This window comes from Salmo salar, chromosome 10, assembly GCF_965601325.2.
Source record: "Salmo salar chromosome 10, fSalSal1, whole genome shotgun sequence".
NCBI classification, from domain to species: domain Eukaryota; kingdom Metazoa; phylum Chordata; class Actinopteri; order Salmoniformes; family Salmonidae; genus Salmo; species Salmo salar.
In genome coordinates this window covers 124,607,501-124,632,632 of record NC_138300.1, presented here as the reverse complement: position 1 = coordinate 124,632,632, position 25,132 = coordinate 124,607,501, and the positions used below count along the sequence as shown (strand labels likewise).

Here is a 25,132-nt window from a genome sequence, read left to right as displayed (position 1 = left end):
TAGGGCTAGGGGATAGGGGTTAGGGCTAGAGGATAGGGGTTAGGGCTAGGGGATAGGGGTTAGGACTAGGGGATAGGGGTTAGGACTAGGGGATAGGGGTTAGGGCTAGAGGATAAGGGTTAGGGCTAGGGGATAGGGGTTAGGGCTAGGGGATAGGGGTTAGGGCTAGGGGATAGGGGTTAGGACTAGGGGATAGGGGTTAGGACTAGGGGATAGGGGTTAGGGCTAGAGGATAGGGGTTAGGGCTAGGGGATAGGGGTTAGGGCTAGAGGATAGGGGTTAGGGCTAGGGGTTAGGGCTAGGGGATAGGGGATAGGGATATGGATAGGGGGTAGGGATAGGGGATAGGAATAGTAGACCTAGGACCCCCTGCCATGATCAGAGATCAGATACTATGTCCCCAATGGCACCTTATTCCCTATATAGTGCACTACTTTTGACCAGTGGTGCACTATATAAAGGGAATAGGGTTCTATAGGGCCCTGGTCATAAGTAGTGCACTATATAGGGAATAGGGTTCCATAGGGCTCTGGTCTAAAGTAGTGCACTATATAAAGGGAATAGGGTTCTATAGGGCCCTGGTCATAAGTAGTGCACTATATAGGGAATAGGGTTCCATAGGGTTTTGGTCTAAAGTAGTGCACTATATAGGGAATAGGGTTCTATAGGGCTCTGGTCTAAAGTAGTGCACTATGTAGGGAATAGGGTTCTATAGGGCCCTGGTCTAAAGTAGTGCACTATATAGGGAATAGGGTTCTATAGGGCTCTGGTCTAAAGTAGTGCACTATATAGGGAATAGGGTTCTATAGGGCTCTGGTCTAAAGTAGTGCACTATATAGGGAATAGGGTTCTATAGGGCTCTGGTCTAAAGTAGTGCACTATATAGGGAATAGGGTGCCATTTGGAAGGCAGAGAGACAAAAGGCCTGTTGTATGTGATCATAGCTTTAAGTTATTTTATTCATGTTGTTTATTCCTCAAACATTCCAACTGCCAACTCATCTCGTATGATAATATCATTGTTGTTACAAATGCTTGTTATTATTGTGTTTTTGTTATTGTTGTTTTGTTATTGTTTACCCTTTTTGTTCTATGATTTTCCTTGTCTTTACGGTTTTCATCTTGAACATGTTGAACAATGAAGTAATTTTCATTTTATTTGATCAGCTGTGAATTTGTACTGACTGTGTCGATCTGGTCGATTTGGTTGTGTGTGTGTGTGTGTGTGTGTGTGTGTGTGTGTGTGTGTGTGTGTGTGTGTGTGGTTTGGCTGTGATGTAATGCTGTAGTTAGTAATAACATAGTCATAGGTTAGCTAGTTAGTTAGTGTGACACCTTGTCAGTCCCTCTCTCTCTCTCCTTTCTCTTCTTCTATAAATCACACGCCTCCATCACCTGTTCGTCTGCGTCATGTGTAATCTCAGGGGGCGGGCGAGGAGGACTGATCTATCCTAACACCAAAAAAAATACAATTATAAAAGCACAAATAAAGATTAGTCACAATATCACAGAAAAAAAACCTTCCTATGACTGAAGCACTAGACAACACAGTCAATAGGGGGGGGGGGGGGGTTCCACTGAAAGAACCTCGCTGTTGGAACAGTAGAATGAGAACACCTTGTTCTAAGAGGATCACAACGTTCTATAGCTACCATGTCCCTGTACTGAATACCACCTTGCTACATAGTCTAAAGAACATGTTGAATCCGAGAATGTAACTTATATAAATACTATGACGTCTGTAAAACGAAGACAACAACAACAGAATATATGATAACCAGCCAGTCAAAACATAGGAAACACAAATACACAGCAGTTAGACACTAGTTAGTCATCACACCTGTACACCTGCTTCTGAAATGGCACCCTATTCCCTATAAAGTACACTAGCTTTGGCCAGTATGGCACCCTATTCCCTATAAAGCACACTAGCTTTGACCAGTATGGCACCCTATTCCCTATAAAGTACACTAGTTTTGACCAGTATGGCACCCTATTCCCTATAAAGTACACTAGCTTTGGCCAGTATGGCACCCTATTCCCTATAAAGTACACTAGCTTTGACCAGTATGGCACCCTATTCCCTATAAAGTACACTAGCTTTGACCAGTATGGCACCCTATTCCCTATAAAGTACACTAGCTTTGGCCAGTATGGCACCCTATTCCCTATAAAGCACACTAGCTTTGACCAGTATGGCACTATATAAGGAAAAAGTTGCTATTTTTGGATGTATTCAATGTTTTCACCAGTAATGCAACTCAGTAGAAATCACAATCACACAGGAATTAGACACTAGTATAATTTGGGATCCCAAGTGGCGCAGTGATCTAAGGCACTGCATCTCAGTGCTAGAGGCGTCACTACAGACACCCTGGTTCGAATCCAGGCTGTATCACAGTGATCTAAGGCACTGCATCTCAGTGCTAGAGGCGTCACTACAGACACCATGGTTCGAATCCAGGCTGTATCACAACCGGCTGTGATTGGGAGTCCCATAGGGCGGCGTACAATTTGCCCAGCGTGGTCCGGGTTTGGCCGGTGTAGGCCGTCATTTGTAAATAAGAATTTGTTCTCACATGGACTTGCCCAGTTAAATAAATAAAGGTTCAATAACAATAAATAAAACAGTAACCTGAAAACAACCTGAACATGACGTCTGTGTCTGAAATGGCACCCTCTACAGTGCACTAGCTTTGACCAGCTACCATAGGGGTTTATTCTGAACTAGTGCACTACATAGGGAGTAGGGTGCCATACTGGTCAGAACTACTGCACTACATAGGGATTAAGGCTCCAATACTGGTCAAAACTAGTGAACTACATAGGGATTAAGGGTTCAATACTGGTCAAAACTAGTGCACTACATAGGGATTAATTAAGGGTGCCATACTGGTCAAAACTAGTGCACTACATAGGGATTAGGGTCCAATACTGGTCAAAACTACTGCACTACATAGGGATTAAGGCTCCAATACTGGTCAAAACTACTGCACTACATAGGGATTAAGGCTCCAATACTGGTCAAAACTACTGCACTACATAGGGATTAAGGCTCCAATACTGGTCAAAACTACTGCACTACATAGGGATTAAGGCTCCAATACTGGTCAAAACTACTGCACTACATAGGGATTAAGGCTCCAATACTGGTCAAAACTACTGCACTACATAGGGATTAAGGGTTTAATACTGGTCAAAACTAGTGCACTACATAGGGATTAGGGTGCCATACTGGTCAGAACTACTGCACTACATAGGGATTAAGGCTCCAATACTGGTCAAAACTAGTGAACTACATAGGGATTAAGGGTCCAATACTGGTCAAAACTAGTGCACTACATAGGGATTAATTAAGGGTGCCATACTGGTCAAAACTAGTGCACTACATAGGGATTAAGGGTCCAATACTGGTCAAAACTAGTGCACTACATAGGGATTAAGGGTCCAATACTGGTCAAAACTAGTGCACTACATAGGGATTAAGGCTCCAATACTGGTCAAAACTACTGCACTACATAGGGATTAATTAAGGGTGCCATACTGGTCAGAACTAGTGCACTACATAGGGATTAAGGGTCCAATACTGGTCAAAACTAGTGCACTACATAGGGATTAGGGTCCAATACTGGTCAAAACTAGTGCACTACATAGGGATTAAGGCTCCAATACTGGTCAAAACTACTGCACTACATAGGGATTAAGGCTCCAATACTGGTCAAAACTAGTGCACTACATAGGGATTAGGGTGCCATACTGGTCAAAACTAGTGCACTACATAGGGATTAGGGTGCCATACTGGTCAAAACTAGTGCACTACATAGGGATTAAGGGTTCAATACTGGTCAAAACTAGTGCACTACATAGGGATTAAGGGTCCAATACTGGTCAAAACCAGTGCACTACATAGGGATTAATTAAGGGTGCCATACTGGTCAAAACTAGTGCACTACATAGGGATTAGGGTGACATACTGGTCAGAACTAGTGCACTACATAGGGATTAAGGGTCCAATACTGGTCAAAACTAGTGCACTACATAGGGATTAAGGGTCCAATACTGGTCAAAACTAGTGCACTACATAGGGATTAGGGTGCCATACTGGTCAAAACTAGTGCACTACATAGGGATTAGGGTGCCATACTGGTCAAAACTAGTGCACTACATAGGGATTAGGGTGCCATACTGGTCAAAACTAGTGCACTACATAGGGATTAGGGTGACATACTGGTCAAAACTAGTGCACTACATAGGGATTAAGGGTTCAATACTGGTCAAAACTAGTGCACTACATAGGGATTAAGGGTCCAATACTGGTCAAAACTAGTGCACTACATAGGGATTAATTAAGGGTGCCATACTGGTCAAAACTAGTGCACTACATAGGGATTAGGGGTCCAATACTGGTCAAAACTAGTGCACTACATAGGGATTAGGGTGCCATAATGGTCAAAACTAGTGCACTACATAGGGATTAGGTTGCCATACTGGTCAAAACTAGTGCACTACATAGGGATTAAGGGTTCAATACTGGTCAAAACTAGTGCACTACATAGGGATTAATTAAGGGTGCCATTCTGGTCAAAACTAGTGCACTACATAGGGATTAAGGGTCCAATACTGGTCAAAACTAGTGCACTACATAGGGATTAGGGTCCAATACTGGTCAAAACTAGTGCACTACATAGGGGTTAGGGTGCCATACTGGTCAAAACTAGTGCACTACATAGGGATTAGGGTGCCATACTGGTCAAAACTAGTGCACTACATAGGGATTAGGTTGCCATACTGGTCAAAACTAGTGCACTACATAGGGATTAATTAAGGGTGCCAGTACTGGTCAAAACTAGTGCACTACATAGGGATTAAGGGTCCGATACTGGTCAAAACTAGTGCACTACATAGGGATTAGGGTCCAATACTGGTCAAAACTAGTGCACTACATAGGGATTAGGGTGCCATACTGGTCAAAACTAGTGCACTACATAGGGATTAGGGTGCCATACTGGTCAAAACTAGTGCACTACATAGGGATTAAGGGTTCAATACTGGTCAAAACTAGTGCACTACATAGGGATTAAGGGTCCAATACTGGTCAAAACTAGTGCACTACATAGGGATTAGGGTGCCATTCTGGTCAAAACTAGTGCACTACATAGGGATTAGGGTGCCATACTGGTCAAAACTAGTGCACTACATAGGGATTAGGGTGCCATACTGGTCAAAACTAGTGCACTACATAGGGATTAGGGTGCCATTTTGAATACAGCCAATGTAACAACACACCATGTGTTTATCAGTAGTCATCGCTGTAGGAACCTCTTTTCTCGTTATTCCTCCAAGAGGAACTGTTCGTTTAAGATGACACGCTCTAGTCTGATCCCAGGTCTGTTTCTGATCTCTTGACAACTACATTGGTGTCCTTGTTATGACAATTCCATAGGCTGACTGGCACCCAGGCTGGCACCCAGGCTAAACTTACTGGCACCCAGGCTAAACTGACTGGCACCCAGGCTAAACTGACTGGCACCCAGGCTGGCACCTAGGCTAAACTGACTGGCACCCAGGCTAAACAGACTGACACCCAGGCTAAACTGACTGGCACCCAGGCTAAACTGACTGGCACCCAGGCTAAACTGACTGGCACCCAGGCTAAACTGACTGGCACCCAGGCTAAACAGACTGGCACCCAGGCTAAACTGACTGGCACCCAGGCTAAACTGACTGGCACCCAGGCTAAACAGACTGGCACCCAGGCTAAACTGACTGGCACCCAGGCTAAACAGGCTGGCACCCAGGCTAAACTGACTGGCACCCAGGCTAAACACACCTTCCACTCTCTCCTTCTACAGCGTATCTCTCTCCATCCACCAAGTGGAAGGTGATACAATGACGATGACTAACTTGTGTGGTGAATTATGAAGTGTATGAAATTACAATTGTCTGCACACATGACATGTACATTACTATGAAAAATAAAACATCAGCTAAATGTCATATATTATTGTCTTAGTCATTGTTTACAATGAGATGTTGTATTTCCTGTTTCCTTCACCATTTCCTGTTCTAATAAAGTCACATGACTGTCCTTATTCGCCTGGTATGTCTGTTCTATTCATTTAACCTGTTGTTGTTGTTGTTGTTTTGTCTTAAGAGTCTTTAGGTCTATTTTAAAGAAATCGCCCCCCCCCCCCCCCCTACCACTGACTTAGCTGATAACTATAACTACTATGTAGAGGAAAACAGGCCTCTGCTTACTAAGATTGTGATGTGTTCAGTGGTGACCCGTGTTTCAGGACAGGTGGAGCAGAGCCTTGTTTTGAGCACCACCTGTTTTAAAAAATATAAATTGTTGCCTGTTTTGCATGTTATTTTGGGCATTATTAATACGTGTCACATATCAGTTAGCAAACAATGTCAAATCATTGATTTAATAAAGCCCCACACAAATATTGTCTCTTTTTTTTGTTTTCTTGAGTAAGGCAGCTCCAAAATGCAGGTGTTTCAGCCCAGCTCAGTGCTTTCTGTGGTGGTGGGGCAGCCAGTGGAATATACAGAGAGTAGGGGTTGGTAATGTTCTCTAGTTGCGCCGTGATTGGCTCAGTGTTCTGTCACTCGTGGGGACACTACTTCACCGCAAAATCTAAGGGTAGAGCTCGAAAAAATGTATTAAAGTGCCCATCCAAGGAGGCTTAAGGTCATTGGCCACAGATAAAAAGACGTCAAATCACGTTATATCTACAGTAGCTTTGATTGGACTGATCATGTCAACATCATACTTTCAAAATCTTAGCTAGCAGTCATCATTATGAATCAAGTCGATAATCTAATGGCAAATCCTTTTCAATCCTTGTCATATGAAGAGAAATTATAGATAAAACGTATCGGTGCTCATCGGCCATTGGACATAAACATTACACAACAAGTTGAAAATCACAAAATCAACAATTAGTGGTTTGGAGGGAATCAGTGGCTAACTGCAAGCGCTGCGAAGCAATCACTAGCCTGCTATTCAGTGGAGTGGATGTGTGGTCCCAATTCTGGGTTTAAGGGTCTCTTTTCCAAGCTTAAAAGGATAAACATTCAACATTGGCCTCAATCCAGCATGACTTCTGCTGCTGTCAAAACAACTGGGAACTCGGGGAAAAAAACGAGCTCTGACTGAAAAATAGGTTTTGAGCGGTCATCCAACTCGGAATTCCAAGTCGGGAACTCTGTCCTCTTTCTGGAGCTCTGACCTGAGGATCACGAACGTCATGACTCGACCTTGTGTTTCCCAGAGTTCCCAGTTGTCTTGAAAGCACCATAAAGCCAGAGAATGCCAGATTTGATGAAAGTTTGATGACAAAATTTGCCCACGAAGGACCGACGCGCCACCTTCCTGTTCAAGTGAGCACAGCACAACAAGGTGAGTTCAAAAATGTCTTGTCTGCTGCTGCATAAATGATGTAATATGACAGGGGGATACTGTAGCTAAGAAAGTAATACTAATTGTATGTTACGTAGTAACTGTTAGTAGCCCATGTGCATCACCCTAATCATTTGGTCCCTTTCCCCCTCATAACTTAGCCTACTGTTCTGACTTGGTGGTGCACATGTAGCCTGTTTTAGAAAAATGTCATCATGGAATATTGTAAGAGCTTTCATTGTCTGTTGATATGCTCCCTTTATTTATCCTACGGTTCGGACTTGGTGTACAGGGAGAATACTGCAGGAACGGCCCATGTTCTGAATTCTGTCACTGTACATTTCAAAAGTGCTGAACAAATAGTTATATTGACTACGTCCGTCCACTCGTCGTCCCCTTATGCCATAGTTTGTACATCTCAATTGTCAGTAGAAACCACATTTGTATAAGCAAGTCAACCATATCAGCTATGTTTTTTTAATAAAAGGCAGTAAATGAGGCTGAATGAACTGTTTTGCTGCCAGACAAGGCTCTGCTTATAGCCATGTGTAGCAGTGGTAAGGTGTTGGCATCTGCTGTTGGGACAGCTTTATGTAGAGGCCCTAACAGTTTGTGGGCACCGTTTGTCACCTTTATAGTGTAATTAATGTATTGTTAAGTGTTGTGTTGTGTAGCGGCTTTGCTGGCATACATCCCACTTTCTTTCTTTTTGTTTTGCCCCACCAATATTTACATGCTAAAATCACCACTGATCTCTTCTGTGTTTTCATTTCCTGAATGTTTAACCTATCGAGGTCAATATTTACACGAAAGTGGTTATAAGCTTTGACCACTTCTCACATCAGTCCTATGGATGGGGTCAAAGGCTTACTACTGTAGATCAGGTCTTTACCAGAGACCATGAAACAGGGGTATTCAAATCCTACCCTGGAGGTGCTTATTTTCCATTCTACCTGATAATTAATTGCACCCACTTGGTGTCCCAGGTCTAAATCAGTCCCTGATTACAGGGGAATCACCCACTTGGTGTCCCAGGTCTAAATCAGTCCCTGATTACAGGGGAATCACCCACTTGGTGTCCCAGGTCTAAATCAGTCCCTGATTAGAGGGGAACAATGAAACGATGAAAATAAGGAGTGGAACTGACTTCCAGGTCCAGAGTTGAATTTGAGGACCATAGAAGAAAGAAATAAGTAACTCTCTCCTAATCCGCGTAATCTCGGAGGAACCTTTGACAGAGTTAAAAAAAACAACAACAGAGAGATATTTATTATGATAGTCTCTCGTGAAAGACGAAAACATTTATATGTGTGTGCCAAACGCAAGATTTGGTTCTAGTTTGCAAAGATTAGGATTATGGACACTCATATTTCTATAATGAACAAAAATATAAACGCAACATGCAATTTCTATGATTTTTACTGAGTTACAGTTCACATAAGGAAATCAGTCAATTTAAATATATTCATTAGGCCCTAATCTATGGATTTCACATGACTGGGAATACAGATATGCATCTGTTGGTCACAGATACCTTAAACAAAAGGTAGGGGGCGTGGATCAGAAAACCAGTCAGTATCTGGTGTGACCACCATTTGCCTCATGCAGCGCTACACATCTCCTTCACATAGAGTTGATCAGGCTGTTGATTGTGGCCTGTGGAATGTTTTCCCACTCCTCTTCAATGGCTGGATATTGGCTGGACCTGGAACACGCTGTCGTACAAGTCGATCCAGAGCATCCCAAACATGCTCAATGGGTGACATGTCTGGTGAGTATGCAGGGCGTGGAAGAACTGGGACATTTTCAGCTTCAGGGAATTGTGTACAGATCCTTGCAACATGGGGGCTGGGCATTATCATGCTGAAACATGAGGTGATGGAGGTGGATGAATAACACAACAATGGGCCTCAGGATTGTGCAAACCCACAGTTTCATCAGCTGTCTGCTTGGCTGGTCTGAGACCATCTCGCAGGTGAAGAAGTCGGATGTGGAGGTCCTGGGCTGGCGTGGTTACACGAGGTCTGCGGTTGTGAGGCCGGTTGGACGTTCTGACAAATTCTCTAAAATGACGTTGAAGGCGGCTTATGGTAGAGTTATTGCACAACATTTCAGAGAAATCAGCTTTTTGTGCGTATGGAAACATTTCTGGGATCTTTTATTTCAGCTCATGAAACATGGGACCAACACTTTACATGTTGCGTTTCTATTTTTGTTCAGTGCATTTACATATACGGGGACATAAAATAAAAACATTTTAAAGCAACTCAAATGAATTTGTCTGAAGGTATCCCCATTGTTGATTATGATGATTGCCAATCCCTAACAGCCACATCAGTCATTGGCTATTTAAGGATTCAGATTAGAACTGTCTATGGTAATTTGTAAATACTGTGTGTGTGTGTGTGTGTGTGTGTGTGTGTGTGTGTGTGTGTGTGTGTGTGTGTGTGTGTGTGTGTGTGTGTGTGTGTGTGTGTGTGTGTGTGTGTGTGTGTGTGTCACAAAAGTTTGGTTTCACAATATGATATACTTAAAGTACATACATACGATATCATTATACATACGATATCATTACACACACACACACACACACACACACACACACACACACACACACACACACACACACACACACACACACACACACACACACACACACACCTTTACTTTAACAAATACATATGCCAGTCTGGCAGATGGTTAATGAGAAACAAACAGAGGTTATGATATAATATGCTGCTGTGCTTGGCAGGAATGTATTCCCTGAATGTCCTAAAATAATCCATTGGAGAATTGCAGCCACGTTACTTCATTATGTGGTAATGTTTTTCCAGTTGTTTGGTGCACTTATTGTTTCACAAGATACAAATATCTTCCATACACTCTGTTCTTTCCATGTCATGAATAACACTCAAAATATGCACAAAAAAATATATATATATATACTGATAAATAAATAAAGCAAATGTAGTTACATAGACCCATATATAACAGATGTTATTGCACTATAAGTAAAGCACTATGCCGTTTTAGATTCTTGGTAAATGTGTCATAGAGGAAAGTTGAAACAACAGTCGTTCTGGATTTTTGTTAATTTCATGTTATTCTAAGACCGTCTGGGTAGCAGACACTCTACACTGTATTCTTCATTGTTGTTTGGAAGTATAGAACAACTAAATGTAAAAAAAAGGAAGCACAAAATAAGTGTATTATTTGCTTGATAAACACACAGTCCCATCAGAGAACACTCGTTTTTTTTGTATGTGGGCCAACGGCTATAAAACAACAATATTATTGTCAATTGCGTCTTTAAACTATGTAAACACATTCCTATTGAGGTGGAATATATTTTTTTGGTCCCTAGAGGTCTTTGTTGACAAAGTTTTTTTTTTAAATGTTATTGTATTTTATTTAACCTTTATTTGAACTAGGCAAGTCAGATAAGAACATATTCCTATTTACAATGACAGCTACATAGCAATTAGATTCCTGAGTATGAACTTATTACTGTCTCAAGTTTTAAAAAAATGATGTAAGTAATCTGTTGACCAATTACAATCAAGAGTAAGAGAAGATATAGGCCAAATGCGACAGGGACAGGTGACAAACGGGGACACCGACAAGCCCCTCTCAGAATAAAACCCAAGACATTCCGAGTGACGGCAGAAAGGAGGTGAGGAGGCCGTCACATACAACTCAGCCACTGATAGGACGAGTGTTTCAGGAATACAGATTGTGATTGGACATTGTGATGAAAACATCACTCCCTTCCTCCTCGTCGTGGAAAGAAATGGGACAGAGAGGAACGAGAGAGGAACGAAAGTGCCAGAGAGGGGACACCGCTTTCAATGACTGATGTTGAACACTTTCGCTTGGATAAAAGTGATTGTTTTTTTGGGGGACAAATACGTTACTAATTTCCAACAGGTAATTGTCTTACAACAACAAAAAATTATAATGAACGTGTGAGGAAGAGAATGGTGAAGATGTCCTCAAGAACAGAAAGACAATCAACTTGTTAACAGTCAGTTGAACTATATGAAAAACAGACAGATCGCTCAGGGGACAAAAGGGTACAACAACTACAAATAGCTGACATTTTTTTCCCCCACACATTTTCAACATTCAAAGACTGTGGTATTTATTACCAGCACTTTAGATAACTAGTTGTGAACTTTTTTTTTGCAGGAGCTTTCTGTCTAAATCGACTGTCTCTCAGATAGTAGTTAGCTATGTTTCCTCTAGACTCGACGTGGAACATTTCCTTTGCAGGTTGCGGCTTTTTGGGGATCTATCATATTGGTGTAGCGAGTTGTTTACTGGAACAGAGCCCTTTCCTAGTCCACAACGCCCGTCACATATACGGGGCATCGGCAGGGGCGCTCACCGCATCTGCGCTGGTCACCGGAGCGTGTTTAGGTAGGCAGCGCTGAACTTTACTCTAATTGTTACATAATCATTTGACTGTGTGTGTGTGTGTGTGTGTGTGTGTGTGTGTGTGTGTGTGTGTGTGTGTGTGTGTGTGTGTGTGCCTTATTTTGCTGTCTGTCCTCTCTGTGCACTGTCTGTATGTTGATTGTCTACTGTCACCCACCCTGTTTCGCTTCATGTCTTCCTAGTGAAAGTAATACACATGAATGTTTTTCCCGTTGCCAACCATAGAAACACACTCCCGTGTGGCTCAGTTGGTAGAGCATGGTGCTTGCAACGTCAGTGTTGTGGGTTCGATTCCCACGGGGGACGAGTGCGGAAAAATAAAAATAATGTATGCATTCACGACTGTAAGTCGCTCTGGATAAGAGCGTCTGCTAAATGACTAAAATGTAAATAGAAACGACCTCTTATATTGTCACAGCATAATGTTACCATGACTTAGGCCTAATAATCTGTAACATACTGTATAATAAAAAATATTCTATCATTTTCTTGATTCCTCATCAGGTGAGGCAGGAGCCAACATCATTGATGTGGCTAAGGATGCCCGGAAGCGTTTCCTGGGGCCTATGCACCCATCCTTCAACCTGGTGAAGATCATGCGTAACATGCTGTATAAAACCCTGCCAGCCGATTCTCACCACAGTGCCACAGGGCGTCTCGGCATATCACTGACCAGGGTGACCGACGGAGAGAACGTCTTGGTGTCGCACTTCAACAGCAAAGAGGAACTGGTGCAGGTGAGGGTCTGAAAACATATTCTGACCGGAAATAAATGACCATTGAAACACATAGGACTGGTTTCACAGATTACACAGATTAAACCTGATCCTGATCCTGGACTAAAAAAAAATAAAACATAAATAAAAAACATTCTCCATGGAGATTCTATTCTATTGAAATAATCGCAGAGAAAAAATGTATGAAATGTATGGATTCACTACTGTAAGTCGCTCTGGATAAGAGCGTCTGCTAAATGACTGAAATGAAATGTAATGAAATAAGTTAACGCAGAACAAACATTTTGTGTAATTTGTCAGATGGTTGATTAACCTCTATGGGCTAGCGTCCCACCTACTCAACAGCCAGTTGAATCCTGTGGCGCGTTATTCATATACCTTAGAAATGCTATTACTTCAATTTTTCAAAAATATGACTATTTTACACCATTTTAAAGATAAGACTCTCGTTAATCTAACCACACTGTCCGATTTCAAAAAGGCTTTACAACGAAAGCAAAACATTAGATTATGTCAGCAGAGTACCCAGCCAGAAATAATCAGACACCCATTTTTCAAGCTAGCATATAATGTCACATAAACCCAAACCACAGCTAAATGTAGCACTAACCTTTGATGATCTTCATCAGATGACAACCCTAGGACATTATGTTATACAATACATGCATGTTTTGTTCAATCAAGTTCATATTTATATCAAAAAACAGCTTTTTACATTAGCATGTGACGTTCAGAACTAGCATACCCCCCGCAAACTTCCGGTGAATTTACTAAATTACTCATGATAAACGTTCACAAAAAGCATAACAATTATTTAAAGAACTATAGATACAGAACTCCTCTATGCACTCGATATGTCCGATTGTAAAATAGCTTTTCGGTGAAAGCACATTTTGCAATATTCTCAGTAGATAGCCCGGCATCACAAGGCTAGCTATTTAGACACCCAGCAAGTTTAGCACTCATCAAAGTCAGATTTACTATAAGAAAAATGTTATTACCTTTGTTGTCTTCGTCAGAATGCACTCCCAGGACTTCTACTTCAATAACAAATGTTGGTTTGGTCCAAAATAATCCATCGTTATATCCAAACAGTGGCGTTTTGTTCGTGCGTTCAAGACACTATCCTAAAGGGTAAATAAGGGTGGTGAGCATGGCGCAATTCGTGACAAAAAAATTCTAAATATTCCATTACCGTACTTCGAAGCATGTCAACCGCTGTTTAAAATCAATTTTTATGCCATTTTTCTCATAAAAAAGCAATAATATTCCGACCGGGAATCTGCGTTTAGGTAAACAGACAAAGGAAAAGAAAGCATTCGGTCGACGCGGGCACGCGCCTAAGCCCATAGTACTCTGAGTGGCCACTTGCCAAAAGCGATAAAGTGTTTCAGCCAGAGCCTGCCTCGATATCGTTCAGCTTTTTCCCGGGCTCTGAGACCCTATGGAAGCCGTAGGAAGTGTCACATTATTGCACAGATCCTGAGTCTTCAATAAAAAGAGCCAAGATGAAACACTACTTCTCAGACAGGCCACTTCCTGCTTGAAATCTTCTCAGGTTTTTGCCTGCCATATGAGTTCTGTTATACTCACAGACACCATTCAAACAGTTTTAGAAACTTAAGGGTGTTTTCTATCCAAAGCCAATAATTATATGCATATTCTAGTTACTGGGCAGGAGTAGTAACCAGATTAAATCGGGTACGTTTTTTATCCGGCTGTGTCAATACTGCCCCCTAGCCCTAACAGGTTAAGTTCTGGGTTCCATATGTGTTGAGAAGAGATTGTAACCGGAACAAGCTCCACCCTCTCTTTGCAAGTCTAAATGTCCCGTCTCCTTCCAAAATTTGAAAGATGCTAACAGTTGTGAAATCATGATTTTTTTCCAAAACTAAGGCTGCTTGTTATCTGACACATCCCGTAGTATCACGACTAGTGCTGATACGGTGACCATATTACCGCCACACCGGCGGTCACGAGTCATGAAGCCAGTCAAATTCCACGTGATCGTTTAGTCACTTTAATTAGGCTTCTCCAAGCTCTGATGCTGCTGATGGTCATTAGTAACCTACCAAACTTGCTAACTGCCTGGTACTCAGCACTCTATTGTCCCTCTAATCACTCTGACATCAATGCAAATGTAATCAAAAATCTAATCAAACACTTCATGAGAGCCCGTGAGCTCATGTTGCGCAACATTTCTATAGGCTGTGCAATTGCGGGAGAAAACAGAGTGATGGCCTCTAATAAAAAGAGGAGGATCCCAACAGATATATATTCTATATTTATTTCTCAACATTACTAATATTAAGCACATTGCTTCTCTTTACAACAGGAATATAGCCTAATACATACAGTTGAAGTCAGAAGTTTACATACACTTAGGTTGGAGTCATTAAAACTCGTTTTTCAACCACTCCACAAATTTCTTGTTAACAAACTATAGTTTTGGCAAGTCGGTTAGGACATCTACTTTGTGCATGACACAAGTAATTTTTCCAACAGACAGATTATAGATTACAGACAGATTATTTCACTTATAATTCACTGTATCACAATTCCAGTGGGTCAGAAGTTTACATACATTAAGTTGACTGGGCCTTTAAACAGCTAGGAAAATTACAGAAAATGATGCCATGGCTTCTGATAGGCTAATTGACATAATTTGAGTCAATTGGAGGTGTACCTGTGGATGTATTTTAAGGCCTACCTTCGAACTCAGTGCCTCTTTGCTTGACATCATGGGGAAATCAAAAGAAATCAGCCAAGACCTCCACAAGTCTGGTTCATCCTTGGGAGCAATTTCCAAACGCCTGAAGGTACCACGTTCATCTGTACAAACAATAGTACGCAAGTATAAACACCATGGGACCACGCAGCCGTCATACCGCTCAGGAAGGAGACACGTTATGTCTCCTAGAGATGAACGTACTTTGGTGCGAAAAGTGCAAATCAATCCCAGAACAACAGCAAAGGACCTTGTGAAGATGCTGGAGGAAACAGGTACAAAGTATCTGTATCCACAGTAAAACAAGTCCTATATCGACATAACCTGAAAGGCTGCTCAGCAAGGAAGAAGCCACTGCTCCAAAACTGCCATAAAAAAGCCAGACTATGGTTTGTAACTGCATATGGGGACAAAGATCATACTTTCTGGATAAATGTCCTCTGGTCTGATGAAACAAAAATAGAACTGTTTAGGCATAATGACCATCGTTATATTTGGAGTAAAAAGGGGGAGGCTTGCTAGCCAAATAACACCCTTCCAACCGTGAAGCACGGGGGAGGCAGCATCATGTTGTGGGGGTGCTTTGCTTCAGGAGGGACTGGTGCACTTCACAAATGGACAATGACCCCAAGCATACTTCCAAAGTTGTGGCAAAATGACTTAAGGACAACAAAGTCAATATACTGGAGTGGCCATCACAAAGCCCTGACCTCAATCCTATAGACAATTTGTGGGCAGAACTGAAAAAGTGTTTGCGAGCAAGGAGGCCTACAAACCTGACTCAGTTACACCAGCTCTGTCAGGAGGAATGGGACAAAATTCACCCAACTTATTGTGGGAAGCTTGTGGAAGGCTACCCGAAACATTTGACACAAGTTAAACAATTTAAAGGCAACGCTACCAAATACTAATTGAGTGTATGTAAACTTCTGACCCACTGGGAATGTGATGAAAGAAATAAAAGCTGAAATAAATAATTCTCTCTACTATTATTCTGACATTTCACATTCTTAAAATAAAGTGGTGATCCTAACTGACCTAAGACAGGGAATTTTTACTAGGATTAAATGTCAGGAATTGTTAAAAAACTGAGTTTAAATGTATTTTGCTAAGGTGCATGTAAACTTCTGACTTCAACTGTATATTATTTAGTAAATGTAAAGACAAGATTAAATCAAGAATAGTCTGATGTGTGACAATATTAGCTTATCGCTTGTTAATTATATATTATCACTTGTGAATGAAGCCTAGCATAAGAAACAATGCCTTTTTTTTGCAACTTGTTCAAATCATAGTCCCACACCTCATGTAGCCTAGCCCATAGGCCTATATGTTTTAATAAGGTTAGTATCACACCTCATGTAGCCTAGCCCATAGTCCTATATGTTATAATGAGGTTAGTAGCCCATAGTCCTATATGTTTTAATAAGGTTAGTATCACACCTCATGTAGCCTAGCCCATAGTCCTATATGTTATAATGAGGTTAGTAGCCCATAGTCCTATATGTTTTAATAAGGTTTGTATCACACCTCATGTAGCCTAGCCCATAGTCCTATATGTTTTAATAAGGTTTATATCACAACTAAAGTAGCCAAATAACTTCTTAAAATTAAGAACATTAATCTGCTTTACAATGAGTGTAGAGCCAAACTTGGCATACATTTTTATTTATTTTTATATTTTGATGAACCTTTATTTAATATAGTTTCACGTTTGGGGAAGATAATTTTCACCATTAAAATGCACTTTTATAATAAAAGCATTACATGCATAATCACATTTGCAGTCACTTTTGATAATGGTGTTTTCAGCTAATGGAACATTTGCGCTTATATCCTACTGCCGTGTCCGCTTCGCTGTGCTTATAATGTGAAGAAATAGCCTCATAGTTGATCAATATTTTAAGCTAAACGTTTCGATCTGTTGCGTCAGCCACAATTTCATAAAAAAAAGGTTTTTATTAATTTGGGGTCAATCGCATCCCACCATTGTCCCAGAATATGTTCTTAATATTTATTTCTCGCACAGAATAGAATAGGTTGACTTTTGTCCTATGGGGAATAGTAGATTGACATAGGCTAGTGCTTTTGCTGTTCGTTAGGACTACTCATCTTGTTGGCCGACGAAAAATACATCTTCAATATGCACCTCGGAATCGGATAAGGACGCGCGATCGCGTGATGGAGAGCGATGTCAGCTCTCTCAGGGAGAAGGGCACAACGCAGCTCTCTCAGGGAGAAGGGCACAACGCAGCTCTCTCAGGGAGAAGGGCACAACGCAGCTCTCTCAGGGAGAAGGGCACAACGCAGCTCTCTCAGGGAGAAGGGCACAACGCAGCTCTCTCAGGGGGAAGGGCACAACGCAGCTCTCTCAGGGGGAAGGGCACAATGCAGCTCTCCAGGTCACAAAAGGAATGGATACATTTTTTTTAGGGGCCATTACGGCCACAAAGGGGATGCCGCCGTGAAATTCGAGGCATTATCAAGGGTTTGTCAAAGTGTGAATGAGCGACTGATGAAGTGTGTTCAGCCTGCACAAAAAAAAAACTAAGCGGAGTCTCATGCCTTTCATGTGACTTTTTTCAAATCATCATTAGAGTCTCATCATGCAGCCTTAGAATGTATTAAACATCAAAACATATAGCCCAACGTTTGTAGAACAACTAAAGTTACATTAATAACTATAGATTAAGCATATAGGAATACTTATTTCTTTGTTATCCGCTCAACACAGAATAGCTGCATGTGCGCACTCCCTCGGAAATCGTTTGGAGAAAATATTAAGATTTTATTCAGCTTTGTTCAATTGTATTCTTCATAATATAAAATAATGTAAAAATAATTCCATGGAATTCTAAGCAAATCTTTTCTGCTAAATGAACTAGTGTAGCCTACAGCCATATGGAATAGCCAGATCAGGGCCGAACGAAAGGACAACTCAGAATATTCTGTTCTTCTGAAATAAACGACATTTTCTTCATATCATAATGCTTCTTTAGGCCTGTCTAAAATAAATAATGGATTTATTGTGAAGGTCTAGGCTATATTACATGGATTTATTCGACTTTTTTAAATGCTTTTGTAGGCTGTGTGTGGAGTCCAGGAGATGCTAAATTTGTTTATGTTAATTAAACGGTCAATTACCGTGACACTGACCAGTTATTTGCTTCACAATCACCTGCTGATGAAATTTCGTGACCGCCACAAGTCAGGACAGTTCTATGGTAACTTCTTTGTCTATGTAGTCTGTCTGAGAGATTACTATTGGAAGGGATTTTTAGTCCAGACTAGGTTTCACCTCTGTTTGGGAAAGCGGCCCCACAGAGAGCTCGTTTTGAGACTGCCACAGATCACGAAACATCTCATAATCATAATGCTGGATAAATATATAGCCTACACCTTCACAATAAATATATAGCCTACACCTTCACAATAAATATATAGCCTACACCTTCACAATAAATATATAGCCTACACCTTCACAATAAATATATAGCCTACACCTTCACAATAAATATATAGCCTACACCTTCACAATAAATATATAGCCTACACCTTCACAATAAATATATAGCCTACACCTTCACAATAAATAAACAATAAATATAAATATAGCCTACACCTTCACAATAAATATATAGCCTACACCTTCACAATAAATATATAGCCTACACCTTCACAATAAATAAACAATAAATATAAATATATAGCCTACACCTTCACAATAAATAAACAATAAATATAAATATATAGCCTACACCTTCACAATAAATAAACAATAAATATAAATATATAGCCTACACCTTCACAATAAATATATAGCCTACACCTTCACAATAAATATATAGCCTACACCTTCACAATAAATAAACAATAAATATAAATATAGCCTACACCTTCACTATAAATAAACAATAAATATAAATATAGCCTACAATAAATATAGCCTACACCTTCACAATAAATAAACAATAAATATAAATATAGCCTACACCTTCACAATAAATAAACAATAAATATAAATATAGCCTACACCTTCACAATAAATAAACAATAAATATAAATATAGCCTACAACTTCACAATAAATAAACAATAAATATAAATATAGCCTACACCTTCACAATAAATAAACAATAAATATAAATATATAGCCTACACCTTCACAATAAATAAACAATAAATATAAATATATAGCCTACACCTTCACAATAAATAAACAATAAATATAAATATAGCCTACACCTTCACAATAAATAAACAATAAATATAAATATAGCCTACAATAAATATAGCCTACACCTTCACAATAAATAAACAATAAATATAAATATAGCCTACAATAAATATAGCCTACACCTTCACAATAAATAAACAATAAATATAAATATAGCCTACAATAAATATAGCCTACACCTTCACAATAAATAAACAATAAATATAAATATAGCCTACACCTTCACAATAAATAAACAATAAATATAAATATAGCCTACACCTTCACAATAAATAAACAATAAATATAAATATAGCCTACAATAAATATAGCCTACACCTTCACAATAAATCCATGATTTATTTGAGTTTTAAAAACATTGACTTGCTGGTAAAACTATCTTGTGAATTTATGCTGATTTGCATGAATACTGAGAAATGTAGGTATAGGCTAACTATTATCGAGACGACAGGCACAGATCATTAAGCATCTTATAGCTATAAAACCCAGATATTGATATAACCACTCCCACTGACTCATTGACCTATTGCACGTGAGCGTCTCAAGTACTCACCTAGAGCCAAAGTATGTTCTGAACTGAAACTGCTGGTCGGCATTAAACCCTGAGACGGTCGATTACAACGTCACCGATCGAGATGCTGACACACAACACCATGAAATTGTGCCACACACACACACACACACACACACACACACACACACACACACACACACACACACACACACACACACACACACACACACACACACATGATGTGTTGTGTTCTTTATCCAGGCCTGTGTACTAGACTCATCATAATGTGTTCTGATCCAGGCCTGTGTACTAGACTCATCATAATGTGTTCTGATCCAGGCCTGTGTACTAGACTCATCATAATGTGTTCTGATCCAGGCCTGTGTACTAGACTCATCATAATGTGTTCTGATCCAGGCCTGTGTACCGGACTCATCATAATGTGTTCTGATCCAGGCCTGTGTACTAGACTCATCATAATGTGTTCTGATCCAGGCCTGTGTACCGGACTCATCATAATGTGTTCTGATCCAGGCCTGTGTACTAGACTCATCATAATGTGTTCTGATCCAGGCCTGTGTACTAGACTCATCATAATGTATTGTGTTCTGATCCAGGCCTGTGTACTAGACTCATCATAATGTGTTCTGATCCAGGCCTGTGTACTAGACTCATCATAATGTGTTCTGATCCAGGCCTGTGTACTAGACTCATCATAATGTATTGTGTTCTGATCCAGGCCTGTGTACTAGACTCATCATAATGTGTTCTGATCCAGGCCTGTGTACCGGACTCATCATAATGTGTTCTGATCCAGGCCTGTGTACTAGACTCATCATAATGTGTTCTGATCCAGGCCTGTGTACTAGACTCATCATAATGTGTTCTGATCCAGGCCTGTGTACTAGACTCATCATAATGTATTGTGTTCTGATCCAGGCCTGTGTCTGCAGCGCCTACATCCCTGTGTACTGTGGACTGATCCCTCCTACACTGCAGGGTGTGGTGAGTACAACTCCCTTGTTATTGGTTGTCACTTTCTGAAGTGTAATTTTATATTTGATGTTTACGATAAAGACCATTCTGGTGTTCCATCTTGGACATATAGTGGGAATTCTTCTTATCATTGGTTAAGTGGATTTTACACAACACAAACATACTGAGCACCATTTGAAAACAGATACTTTCCTGTCTCCAAAACAAATCACATGTATGGTGCAAAAATGAGTTTTGAGAAAGCACAGCTGTTGTCAGTAGAGACCGTTTTAGAACAGATGTAATCCTTTTCTAAATTAATTGTTGGCTCTCTCCTCTCCTTGACTCTTATTGGTCAAGCTCTCCCTTTTCTTCACTGTGATTGGTCAAGCTCTAGGTCCGTCCAGCCTATTGACCTTTAATCCCGTTCCCTGACTATGGTTTCCTTGTATTGTTGTTGTCCTTCTTCTTGGCTCAGGGAGAGACAGTTCTCTACTCTTCAATCTCCTCTACCCTCCTGCTCTCTCCTCTACCCTCTCCTGTCTGTCTCTTCTCCTCCTCTACCCTCCCTCTCCTGTCTGTCTCTTCTCCTCCTCTACCCTCCCTCTCCTGTCTGTCTGTCTCTTCTCCTCCTCTACCTTCTCCTGTCTGTCTCCTCTCCTCCTCTATCCTCTCCTGTCTGTCTCTTCTCCTCCTCTACCCTCCCTCTCCTGTCTGTCTCTTCTCCTCCTCTACCCTCTCCTGTCTGTCTCTTCTCCTCCTCTACCCTCTCCTGTCTGTCTCTTCTCCTCCTCTACCCTCCCTCTCCTGTCTGTCTCTTCTCCTCCTCTACCCTCTCCTGTCTGTCTCTTCTCCTCCTCTACCCTCTCCTGTCTGTCTCTTCTCCTCCTCTACCCTCCCTCTCCTGTCTGTCTCTTCTCCTCCTCTACCCTCCCTCTCCTGTCTGTCTGTCTCTTCTCCTCCTCTACCTTCTCCTGTCTGTCTCTTCTCCTCCTCTACCCTCTCCTGTCTGTCTCTTCTCCTCCTCTACCCTCTCCTGTCTGTCTCTTCTCCTCCTCTACCCTCTCCTGTCTGTCTCTTCTCCTCCTCTACCCTCTCCTGTCTGTCTCTTCTCCTCCTCTATCCTCCCTCTCCTGTCTGTCTCTTCTCCTCCTCTACCCTCTCCTGTCTGTCTCTTCTCCTCCTCTACCCTCCCTCTCCTGTCTGTCTCTTCTCCTCCTCTACCCTCTCCTGTCTGTCTCTTCTCCTCCTCTACCCTCTCCTGTCTGTCTCTTCTCCTCCTCTACCCTCCCTCTCCTGTCTGTCTCTTCTCCTCCTCTACCCTCTCCTGTCTGTCTCTTCTCCTCCTCTACCCTCTCCTGTCTGTCTCTTCTCCTCCTCTACCTTCTCCTGTCTGTCTCTTCTCCTCCTCTACCCTCTCCTGTCTGTCTCTTCTCCTCCTCTACCCTCCCTCTCCTGTCTGTCTGTCTCTTCTCCTCCTCTATCCTCCCTCTCCTGTCTGTCTCTTCTCCTCCTCTACCTTCTCCTGTCTGTCTCTTCTCCTCCTCTACCCTCCCTCTCCTGTCTGTCTCTTCTCCTCCTCTACCCTCCCTCTCCTGTCTGTCTCTTCTCCTCCTCTACCCTCCCTCTCCTGTCTGTCTCTTCTCCTCCTCTACCCTCTCCTGTCTGTCTCTTCTCCTCCTCTACCCTCCCTCTCCTGTCTGTCTCTTCTCCTCCTCTACCCTCTCCTGTCTGTCTCTTCTCCTCCTCTACCCTCCCTCTCCTGTCTGTCTCTTCTCCTCCTCTACCCTCCCTCTCCTGTCTGTCTCTTCTCCTCCTCTACCCTCTCCTGTCTGTCTCTTCTCCTCCTCTATCCTCCCTCTCCTGTCTGTCTCTTCTCCTCCTCTACCCTCTCCTGTCTGTCTCTTCTCCTCCTCTACCCTCTCCTGTCTGTCTCTTCTCCTCCTCTACCCTCCCTCTCCTGTCTGTCTCTTCTCCTCCTCTACCCTCTCCTGTCTGTCTCTTCTCCTCCTCTACCCTCTCCTGTCTGTCTCTTCTCCTCCTCTACCTTCTCCTGTCTGTCTCTTCTCCTCCTCTACCCTCTCCTGTCTGTCTCTTCTCCTCCTCTATCCTCTCCTGTCTGTCTCTTCTCCTCCTCTACCCTCTCCTGTCTGTCTCTTCTCCTCCTCTACCCTCTCCTGTCTGTCTCTTCTCCTCCTCTACCCTCTCCTGTCTGTCTCTTCTCCTCCTCTACCCTCTCCTGTCTGTCTCTTCTCCTCCTCTACCCTCTCCTGTCTGTCTCTTCTCCTCCTCTACCCTCTCCTGTCTGTCTCTTCTCCTCCTCTACCCTCCCTCTCCTGTCTGTCTCTTCTCCTCCTCTACCCTCCCTCTCCTGTCTGTCTCTTCTCCTCCTCTACCCTCCCTCTTCCTCTCTGGGTGGAGGCCTCTCGCTCTATTTCTGGAAGGTTATCTTTCTCTCCGTCCGTTCTCACGGTTGAACGACACACGTGACATGTGATTTGTCTTTGACTTTACAGTTCAATCAATTTAGACTTAAGTCATAAAGGCACAGTTTCACACAGTAATGTTTTGGCCAGGACTCTAGCTAACTTTCTAACAAGGATTAGATTACATTTGACATCAGTGTTTGTCTTTGGGAAGTGTGTGTGTGTGTGTGTGTGTGTGGTGTGTGGTGTGTGGTGTGTGTGTGTGTGTGTGTGTGTGTGTGTGTGTGTGTGTGTGTGTGTGTGTGTGTGTGTGTGTGTGTGTGTGTGTGTGTGAACCTAACTCCAGACCTGAGGACCAATGTGACAGTGCCACATTTATGAGCGTGTTGGCAGAGATTTGAAGGTTGTCCTCTCCTCTGCTGTCCTCGTGCTGGCTGGACACTGGGCCTGACGTCACTATAGACACTATCAACTGACAACACTTCACATGCCTCCCACAAGCACTTTTACCATATACCCTCTAGTATGTTTTTACTTTTACAGTATACACTCTAGTATGTTGTCACTTTTACCATATACACCCTAGTATGTCGTTACTTTTACCATATACACCCTAGTAGATTTTTACTTTTACCATATACACCCTAGTATATTGTTACTTTTACCATATACACCCCAGTATATTGTTACTTTTACCATATACACCCTAGTATATTGTTACTTTTACCATATACACCCTAGTATATTGTTACTTTTACCATATACACCCTAGTATATTGTTACTTTTACCATATACACCCTAGTATATTGTTACTTTTACCATATACACCCCAGTATATTGTTACTTTTACCATATACACCCTAGTATATTGTTACTTTTACCATATACACCCCAGTATATTGTTACTTTTACCATATACACCCTAGTAGATTTTTACTTTTACCGTATATACCCTAGTATGTTGTTACTTTTACAGTACACACCCTAATAGAGTTTTTCTTTTACCGTATACACCCTAGTAGATTTTTACTTTTACCGTATACACCCTAGTAGATCTTTACTTTTACTGTATACACCCAAGAATGTGAAATGTCAGAATAATAGCGGAGAGAATGATTTATTTCAGCTTTTATTTCTTTCATCACATTCTGTCAGTCTGTCGGAAGTTTACATACATTCAATTAGTATTTGGTAGCATTGCCTTTAAATTGTTTAACTTGGGTCAAACGTTTCGGGTAGCCTTCCACAAACTTGCCACAATAAGTTGGGTGAATTTTGGCCCATTCCTCCTGACAGAGCTGGTGTAACTGAGTCAGGTTTGTAGGCCTCCTTGCTTGCACACACTTTTTTAGTTCTGCCCACAAATATTCATTAGGATTGAGGTCAGGGCTTTGTGATGGCCACTCCAATATCTTGACTTTATTGTCATTAAGCCATAACTTTGGAAGTATGCTTGGGGTCATTGTCCATTTGGAAGACCCATTTGCGACCAAGCTTTAACTTCCTGACTGATGTCCTGAGATGTTGCTTCAATATATCCACATCATTTTCCATCCTCATGATGCCATCTATTTTGTGAAGTGCACCAGTCCCTCCTGCAGCAAAGCACCCCCACAACATGATGCTGCCACCTCCATGCTTCACGGTTGGGATGGTGTTCTTCAGCTTGCA

The 25,132-nt window shown here is 41.6% G+C and overlaps 1 protein-coding gene and 1 long non-coding RNA gene across 2 annotated transcripts in view; both read left to right on the top strand.

Moving 5' to 3' along the window:
• Positions 1 to 228: 228 nt before the first annotated feature.
• Positions 229 to 6,087, top strand: LOC145858674 (uncharacterized). The gene is made up of 2 exons (XR_014379158.1): positions 229 to 4,996; positions 5,082 to 6,087. It is a non-coding gene; the product is annotated as an uncharacterized LOC145858674 (long non-coding RNA).
• A 5,089-nt stretch (positions 6,088 to 11,176) lies between these two features.
• pnpla2 (patatin-like phospholipase domain containing 2) overlaps positions 11,177 to 25,132 on the top strand; it is a 41,785-nt gene continuing 27,829 nt past the window's right edge. Inside the window, exons 1-3 of the mRNA XM_082957472.1 lie at positions 11,177 to 11,826; positions 12,349 to 12,581; positions 20,999 to 21,064. Coding sequence (XP_082813598.1) covers positions 11,640 to 11,826; positions 12,349 to 12,581; positions 20,999 to 21,064 — 486 coding nt within the window. The 5' untranslated portion in view covers positions 11,177 to 11,639. The remainder of the gene's footprint in view (positions 11,827 to 12,348; positions 12,582 to 20,998; positions 21,065 to 25,132) is intronic.